This window comes from Oncorhynchus masou, chromosome 17 (assembly GCF_036934945.1).
Source record: "Oncorhynchus masou masou isolate Uvic2021 chromosome 17, UVic_Omas_1.1, whole genome shotgun sequence".
In the NCBI taxonomy this organism is placed as follows: Eukaryota; Metazoa; Chordata; class Actinopteri; order Salmoniformes; family Salmonidae; genus Oncorhynchus; species Oncorhynchus masou.
In genome coordinates this window covers 3,721,070-3,730,857 of record NC_088228.1, presented here as the reverse complement: position 1 = coordinate 3,730,857, position 9,788 = coordinate 3,721,070, and the positions used below count along the sequence as shown (strand labels likewise).

Sequence of the window (9,788 nt, the reverse complement as noted above, 5' to 3'; positions counted from 1 at the left end):
TTATCCATCCCTGTTCTAGATTCACTGTGGCCCGCGTACCGCCAGTTATCCATCCCTGTTCTAGATTCACTGTGGCCTGCGTACCGCCAGTTATCCATCCCTGTTCTAGATTCACTGTGGCCTGTGCACCGCCAGTTATCCATCCCTGTTCTAGATTCACTGTGGCCCGCGCACCGCCAGTTATCCATCCCTGTTCTAGATTCACTGTGGCCCGCGCACCGCCAGTTATCCATCCCTGTTCTAGATTCACTGTGGCCCGCGTACCGCCAGTTATCCACCCCTGTTCTAGATTCACTGTGGCCCGCGCACTGCTAGTTATCCATCCCTGTTCTAGATTCACTGTGGCCCGCGTACCGCCAGTTATCCATCCCTGTTCTAGATTCACTGTGGCCCGCGTACCGCCAGTTATCCATCCCTGTTCTAGATTCACTGTGGCCCGCGCACCGCCAGTTATCCACCCCTGTTTTAGATTCACTGACTGGTTACTACCAGATCTATTATGACACAATCAGATGAGATAGCAGACAAAGAAAACGGTCTTTCGAAAATAAAGCCCTTATTTCCAGCAAAATCATCCCAACACATATTTTACTAATCTCATTTTCCTCCTTGGAAAAAGGAAAACAGAGAACTTGGGTTGGAGTCTTATTTTTGATTTTAATGCAATTACATTGAGGTTCCTGAAAAGGTATCCACAACAGGACAGGCTGAAAGCTGTTGCTACCTATTGCATAGAAGAAGGTATTAACGCTCTGACAACTTACCCTATAGTTGGACTAAGCTGTTGCTACCTATTGCATAGAAGAAGGTATTAACGCTCTGACAACTTACCCTATAGTTGGACTAAGCTGTTGCTACCTATTGCATAGAAGAAGGTATTAACGCTCTGACAACTTACCCTATAGTTGGACTAAGCTGTTGCTACCTATTGCATAGAAGAAGGTATTAACGCTCTGACAACTTACCCTATAGTTGGACTAAGCTGTTGCTACCTATTGCATAGAAGAAGGTATTAACGCTCTGACAACTTACCCTATAGTTGGACTAAGCTGTTGCTACCTATTGCATAGAAGAAGGTATTAACGCTCTGACAACTTACCCTATAGTTGGACTAAGCTGTTGCTACCTATTGCATAGAAGAAGGTATTAACGCTCTGACAACTTACCCTATAGTTGGACTAAGCTGTTGCTACCTATTGCATAGAAGAAGGTATTAACGCTCTGACAACTTACCCTATAGTTGGACTAAGCTGTTGCTACCTATTGCATAGAAGAAGGTATTAACGCTCTGACAACTTACCCTATAGTTGGACTAAGCTGTTGCTACCTATTGCATAGAAGAAGGTATTAACGCTCTGACAACTTACCCTATAGTTGGACTAAGCTGTTGCTACCTATTGCATAGAAGAAGGTATTAACGCTCTGACAACTTACCCTATAGTTGGACTAAGCTGTTGCTACCTATTGCATAGAAGAAGGTATTAACGCTCTGACAACTTACCCTATAGTTGGACTAAGCTGTTGCTACCTATTGCATAGAAGAAGGTATTAACGCTCTGACAACTTACCCTATAGTTGGACTAAGCTGTTGCTACCTATTGCGTAGAAGAAGGTATTAACGCTCTGACAACTTACCCTATAGTTGGACTAAGCTGTTGCTACCTATTGCGTAGAAGAAGGTATTAACGCTCTGACAACTTACCCTATAGTTGGACTAAGCTGTTGCTACCTATTGCGTAGAAGAAGGTATTAACGCTCTGACAACTTACCCTATAGTTGGACTAAGCTGTTGCTACCTATTGCGTAGAAGAAGGTATTAACGCTCTGACAACTTACCCTATAGTTGGACTAAGCTGTTGCTACCTATTGCGTAGAAGAAGGTATTAACGCTCTGACAACTTACCCTATAGTTGGACTAAGCTGTTGCTACCTATTGCATAGAAGAAGGTATTAACGCTCTGACAACTTACCCTATAGTTGGACTAAGCTGTTGCTACCTATTGCATAGAAGAAGGTATTAACGCTCTGACAACTTACCCTATAGTTGGACTAATGTTGTGGTCGAAATGGTCTTGTACAAAACGACATACAATACTAGACTTGCCCACTCCAGTATCCTGAAAAAAAGAATGAAGTTGGTGAAATGCAATGTAGGGGTTGCATTGTCTGTCTACAAAAGACAAAACAATAGATTAGAACAATGCTTGAGAAGATACAGTATGTTATTGCCAAAAGCATCCTAGTGGCCCGTGTTGCTTGTTTTGCAAACCAAGGACACAATATTTTGTTGGTGTCGTCATGTAGACCATTGTGAAGCAGGCAAGAATAACTAAGCACTTCCTGGTCACGGATTTTTGGAATCCTTCAGAATAAGAGTCTGTCCTGTATACTTTGTCAATGACCATGGAAATGGTCAATGGAATGGTTCAAAAATAAACATATCCAGGTGTTAGAATGGCCAAGTCAAAGTCCAGACCTGAATCCAATCAAGAATCTGTGGAAAGAACTGAAAACTGCTGTTCACAAATGCTCTCCATCCAACCTCACTGAGCTCGAGCTGTTTTGCAAAGAGGAATGGGAAAAAATGTCAGCAAAAGGTGGCACTACAATGTATTAACTTAAGGGGGCTGAATAATTTTGCACGCCCAATTTTTCAGTTTTTGATTTGTTAAAAAAGTTTGAAATATCCAATAAATGTCGTTCCACTTCATGATTGTGTCCCACTTGTTGTTGATTCTTCACAAAAAAATACAGTTTTATATCTTTATGTTTGAAGCCTGAAATGTGGCAAAAGGTCGCAAAGTACAAGGGGGCCGAATACTTTCGCAAGGCACTGTAGCTCCACATTGATCTGGTACTGGTACTCCCTGTATATAGCTCCACATGGATCTGGGACTGGTACTCCCTGTATATAGCTCCACATTGATCTGGTACTGGTACTCCCTGTATATAGCTCCACATTAATCTGGTATTGGTACTCCCTGTATATAGCTCCACATTGGTCTGGTACTGGTACTCCCTGTATATAGCTCCACATTAATCTGGTATTGGTACTCCCTGTATATAGCTCCACATTGGTCTGGTACTGGTACTCCCTGTATATAGCTCCACATTGATCTGGTACTGGTACTCCCTGTATATAGCTCCACATTGGTCTGGTACTGGTACTCCCTGTATATAGCTCCACATTGATCTGGTACTGGTACTCCCTGTATATAGCTCCACATTGATCTGGTACTGGTACTCCCTGTATATAGCTCCACATTGATCTGGTACTGGTACTCCCTGTATATAGCTCCACATTGATCTGGTACTGGTACTCCCTGTATATAGCTCCACATTGATCTGGTACTGGTACTCCCTGTATATAGCTCCACTGTATATTATAATTTATTTTACTCTGCATCGTTATGAAAAGGCTGGTAAGCGAGCATTTCACTGTAAAGTTTACACCCATTGTATTCACTGTATGTGTCTTAATGGTCTGTCATACCATGGATCATTTAGCTATTTGATTTAGAATTTTAAGACCCCTTTAGGTATCAACATTTTTTGTATTATTTTATCAAATATTAGGCCCTAATCCATGGAATTCACATGACTGTGCAGGAACCAGGAGCCAGGAGCCAGGAACCAGGAGCCAGGAGCAGCCAATCAGACTGAGTGTTTCCCCACAAGAGGGCTTTATTACAGACAGAAATACTCCTCACTTTCACCAGCTGTCCGGTTGGCCGGTCTCAGACGATCCCGCAGGTATTGTACCCGGATGTAGAGGGACTGGGTTGGCGTGGTTACATGTGGTCTGCGGTTATGAAGCCGAATGGAAGTACTTCCAAATTCTTTAAAAAAATGTTGGGAGGTGGCTTATGGTAGAGAAATTAAAATTAAATTCTCTGACAACACCTCTGGTGGACATTCCTTTCGTCAGCATGTAAATTGCACACTCCCTCATAACATCTGTGGCATTGTGTTGTGTGACAAAGCTGCACATTTTAGAGTGGTCTTTTATTGTCCCCAGCACAAGGTGTACCTGTGTAATGATCATGCTGATGAATCAGCTTCTTGATCTGCCACACCTGTCAGGTGGATGGATTATCTTGGCAAAGGAGAAATGCTTACTAACAGGGATGTAAACAAATTTGTGCACAAAATTTGAGAGAAATAAGCTTTTTGTGCTTATGGAAAAATTCTGTGATCTTTTATTTCAGCTCATGAAACATGGGACCAACACTTTACATGTTGCGTTTATATTTTTCTTTCCGTACAAATCATAAGGAATAAGGTTTGAAGTGTCTTTTCCATACCTCAGGAAATATTAGAGTTTTTTTGGAAACATATTTTTGTTGGCGTAAAACGACCTCCATACTTCTATATCTTCAGACAAGTCTCCATCGTGTTCGTAAGTGTCTCCCCCTTTTCCACAGGGGGATCATATTTGTTTTGTTGGCTCAAACCCATTCGGGCGCTACAGACGTTTTCATGAGAAGACCAATCAAACACCGCAGTAGCTTGGCCACCTTCCAACTCAGATGCGGAAAGGCCGCGAGGCGGAATACGATGGATTGAGATTCAGCCCATCCAAAAACCAGATATCTCGAGTTGAAACTGGCAGAATTTGTTGGATTTTCTTTTTTACTTACACGGGTGCATCAATAAACTGTAAAACTCTAGAAAGGGCGACAAAGAATAGCAATCATGACCTTGCATAGTAGAAGTGCTCCTGAGTAAAACGGACCCACCTTTTACAGCGACAAAACGTACAGGAAATTGTGTACGGTGCAATATGTACGTCCAATATGAAAAACATACTGCATTCAAGCTGATTGGACACACAATTTTATTTTTGTATTTTTTTACAAATCTACTGAACATTGTGCAATATGAATGGGCTAAGTAACAATGGGATTTAAATGTGTTTTCTAAAGTGTATTATTATAATTATAATAAGAATATAATTATTAATATTGTTATTATTAACAGTAGTGTTATAAATAGTGTTTTGATATTTGAATTACTGCTGTTGCCATGATAACTATCTAGTAATCATTACCCTTTAATGTTGTTAACAGTATTGTAACAACCCTGGGTTTATAGATGCGGGAATCGACTCTGCCGAACGAACATGCTTTTGCGGCACAGTCTATAGCGCGCCGGACCTCGGGCTCGAAGGTCGAGGGTTCGAGACACGCTCCCTGCTGTTTCATTACAGTATTGTTAATGCTATAATATTAATTCTGCTGTTAATGCTATTAACGATTTGGCTTTCTTAATATTGTTAAATATTTAATATTGTTACGTCTGCAAACATTTCCTAATAAAATGTTTACGTATTTCGATCATTTGCATGATTTTTTTTTACCATCTTCATTTCGGGACTATTATTTTGAAATAAATCGCCGAGGTCACCTTCTAATTCTTGCTGTCTTCTCAGCGGTGTCATGTAGAATCTAATGGTCAGGCTACTTGTAACAAATCCAGCCGGATGGTGACGTAATGGCTGCTATTTAACAGTCAGAAAAGCCATTGCAAAAAAAACAAAAAAAATGCAAGGTAAGGGATTTCACTCAATTGACAAGGACAACAACACAAACCATGCAGCAGTATAATAAACAACAACACAAAGTTGGCAGATTACACATGGGATTGTACAGGTCTATAACTGGCCGGGGAAAGTTTATGATTAGGTATATGTGGCTTCGCCTCCACATCTTTTCCTAAAGTAAATGTCTCTCAGTGTGAAACGGTTCTTCGATAAGATAGTAAGATAGAAATGGAACTGTTCTTATGCGATGTCAAATTATACCAGACAGAAAATATTTCAAACGGCCGCGTTCTCAGTCTAAAAATATTCAGACGGACCGCAGACAAAGAATTTCCAAAGACAATCGCCAAACAATAACTTATTTCACTTACCCCAAGAAGACACACTTTTAGTTCCCGTATTGCCATTTTAAAAATCTTATGGTAATATAGGCATACTTCTTCCGTTTCTTTTCAATGTCTTTATCTCTCCATATTTGCGTTCAACGGATTTGTTCTTTAGATAAAATACAGAAACCCAGCCCCTAGACAAGACTGATGCCGCGTTCATAACAACTAGGAATTTGGAACTCGGAAATCTCAGACTTCCGACTTCAGTGCGTTCAAGACAACTGGGAACTCGGGGGGTATCTCCAACTGGGAGAAAAAAAATCGTTTGAACTGTCATCCAACTCGGAAGCTCGGGGATCTTTTCTAGAGCTTCGACTTTTTCGACTTGAAGATCACCTACGTCATAATTTGACCTCGTTTGTTCGCCACTCCCCGAGTTCCCAGTTGTCTTGAACGCACCATGGTGACCATCGTCCCGAAACATAACGGAAAACAGTTGAAGCAACCCGAAACGCTCACTGTCACGTGACGGCCGTCACCCCTTCTGTTACTTTCATGTTCAAAGAGGAAGAGAGAAACTGACTGGGGAAAAAAAGACCCGGATGAGACAGAAAGAAAGTATAGTACAAGATAATAAATAATTTATTAACTTTCAACTCCGTAAAGGTGTGAGGAGAGGACAAGCAGTGGAGAATATAATGGAAAAATTTGCCTTATGGTGATGCCAACTTGCTAATTGCGACTCAAGGTCAAGCTCTGTATATCACTGACACATAAAAGAGATGGAAATACATTTTGATTGATTGATTGTTTGAGAAGATACCATATTTTGTGGGAGGTTTTTACTTGTATTTGTTAAGAGACGACCAAATAAGGAAACAATATTATTCAGTTTGACAGTTTGTTTTTCACAGTCATCACAGGAAGCTACGAAAGCCTTTTTTTTTTACAATATGAAAATAATCTCATGTTGAGGATTAAAGCAGGTATACAGCAGATCCATTTAAATAGTGACACATTCATTAATTAACAAATATGTTTCAATGCTGTAGAATAGAACGCTGTCACACTATTTATTTATCCGTTATTTTACCAGGTAAGTTGACTGAGAACACGTTCTCATTTACAGCAACGACCTGGGGAATAGTTACAGGGGAGAGGAGGGGGATGAATGATCCAATTGTAAACTGGGGAGGACTAGGTGACCGTGCTGGTATGAGGGCCAGATTGGGAATTTAGCCAGGACACCGGGGTTAACACCTCTACTCTTACTATAAGTCCCATGGGATCTTTAATGACCTCAGAGAGTCAGGACACCCGTTTAACATCCCATCTGAAAGACGACACCCTGCACAGGGCAGGTTCCCCAATCACTGCCCTGGGGCATTGGGATATTGTTTTAGACCAGAGGAACCAGTGCCTCCTACTGGCCCTCCAACACCACTTCCAGCAGCATCTGGTCTCTCATCCAGGAACTGACCAGGACCAACCCTGCTTAGCTTCAGAAGCAAGCCAGCAGTGGTATGTAGGGTAGTATGCTGCTGGAAAGAATATTAGAATATTCTTTCGGTTTAATTCACATCGTTACTTATACATTTTATTTTTATTACAACACCAAAAAAGCATCATAAGAGCTGAAAATACAGTACTTAAAAAAAAAATTGTACAATAATGTACACGCACATTCAGCTTTCCTTCTTCCGCTTTCACCAATCACAGATTTGACAACGATAGAGACGGATAGCATGTTTTCATTGTAACAGGTCATAGAGACGATGTATTCCTGAATGATCCATTTTAGAATTGTGACTTGTACTGGTGGAACCGATGTGAAATGGCTAGCTAGTTAGCGGTGGTGTTGGTGGAACCGATGTGAAATGGCTAGCTAGTTAGCGGTGGTGTTGGTGGAACCGATGTGAAATGGCTAGCTAGTTAGCGGTGGTGTTGGTGTAACCGATGTGAAATGGCTAGCTAGTTAGCGGTGGTGTTGGTGTAACCGATGTGAAATGGCTAGCTAGTTAGCGGTGGTGTTGGTGTAACCGATGTGAAATGGCTAGCTAGTTAGCGGTGGTGTTGGTGTAACCGATGTGAAATGGCTAGCTAGTTAGCGGTGGTGCGCGCTAATAGCGTTTCAAACGGTGACGTCACTCGCTCTGAGACCTCGGAGTAGTTGTTCCCCCTTGGCTCTGCAAGGGCCGCGGCTTTTGTGGAGCGATGGGTAACGATGCTTCGAGGTTGGCTGTTGTTGATGTGTGCAGAGGGTCCCTGGTTTGAGCCTAGATAGGGGCGAGGAGAGGGAGGGAAGCTATAACTCCGAAGAGAGCCGTGATCATTAGAGCATGCAATGGAAAATGTTTTTTCAATGTAAAGCGAAAATTAGTGTAGTTCAGGTGGTCCATCCCTGTTTAATCTGGAGGTGAAAGAAACGAACACCTGTTTAGGAGAGGTGATGGCTAGCAGAGTAGAACACCTGTTTAGGAGAGGTGTTGGCTAGCAGAGTAGAACACCTGTTTAGGAGAGGTGCTGGCTAGCAGAGTAGAACACCTGTTTAGGAGAGGTGATGGCGAGTAGAGTAGAACACCTGTTTGGGAGAGGTGATGGCTAGTAGAGTAGAACACCTGTTTGGGAGAGGTGATGGCTAGTAGAGTAGAACACCTGTTTGGGAGAGGTGATGGCGAGTAGAGTAGAACACCTGTTTGGGAGAGGTGCTGGCTAGCAGAGTAGAACACCTGTTTGGGAGAGGTGTTGGCTAGCAGAGTAGAACACCTGTTTAGGAGAGGTGCTGGCTAGCAGAGTAGAACACCTGTTTAGGAGAGGTGCTGGCGAGCAGAGTAGAACACCTGTTTAGGAGAGGTGCTGGCGAGCAGAGTAAAACACTGTTTAAAATATGATAGAGACAGTAGATGTAGCTGGTTTGTCAAATTATAATAGAGATAGTAGATCCAGCTGGTTTGTCATAATACAATAGAGACAGTAGATCTAGCTGGTCTGTCATATTATAATAGAGACAGTAGATCTAGCTGGTTTATAATAGAGACACTAGATCTCGCTGGTCTGTCATAATATAATAGAGACAGTAGATCTAGCTGGTCTGTCATAATATAATAGAGACAGTAGATCTACTGGTCTGATATTATAATAGAGACTAGATCTGGTCTGTCATAATATAATGGAGACAGTACAACTAGCTGGTCTGCCATAATATAATAGTGACAGTAGATCAAGCTGGTCTGTCATAATATAATAGAGACAGTAGATCTAGCTGGTCTGTCATAATATAATAGAGACATTAGATCTATCTGGTCTGTCATAATATAATAGAGACATAGAGATAGTACATCTAGCTGGTCTGTCATATTAAAATAGATACAGTAGATCTATCTGGTCTGTCATATTAAAATAGATACAGTAGAGACTGTCATATTATAATAGTAGATCTAGCTGGTCTGTCATATTATAATAGAGACAGTAGATCTAGCTGGTCTGTCATATAATAGAGACAGTAGATCTAGCTGGTCTGTCATAATATAATAGAGACAGTAGATCTAGCTGGTCTGTCATATTATAATAGAGACAGTAGATCTAGCTGGTCTGTCATATTATAATAGAGACAGTAGATCTAGCTGGTCTGTCATATTATAATAGAGACAGTAGATCTAGCTGGTCTGTCATATTATAATAGAGACAGTAGATCTATTTGGTCTGTCATATTATAATAGAGACAGTAGATCTAGCTGGTCTGTCATAATATAATAGAGACAGTAGATCTAGCTGGTCTGTCATAATATAATAGAGACAGTAGATCTAGCTGGTCTGTCATAACATAATAGAGACAGTAGATCTAGCTGGTCTGTCATATTATAATAGAGACAGTAGATCTAGCTGGTCTGTCATATTATAATAGAGACAGTAGATCT

At 41.2% G+C, this 9,788-nt stretch overlaps 1 protein-coding gene across 1 annotated transcript in view; it reads right to left on the bottom strand.

Annotated features, from left to right (window-relative positions):
• rab31 (RAB31, member RAS oncogene family) overlaps positions 1–6,249 on the bottom strand; it is a 16,483-nt gene extending 10,234 nt beyond the window's left edge. The window contains exons 1-2 of the mRNA XM_064992078.1: positions 5,914–6,249; positions 2,038–2,117 (exon numbers count right to left, since the gene is read on the bottom strand). Of these exons, the coding sequence (XP_064848150.1) occupies positions 2,038–2,117; positions 5,914–5,949 (116 nt within the window). The 5' untranslated portion in view covers positions 5,950–6,249. The remainder of the gene's footprint in view (positions 1–2,037; positions 2,118–5,913) is intronic.
• Positions 6,250–9,788: the final 3,539 nt, after the last annotated feature.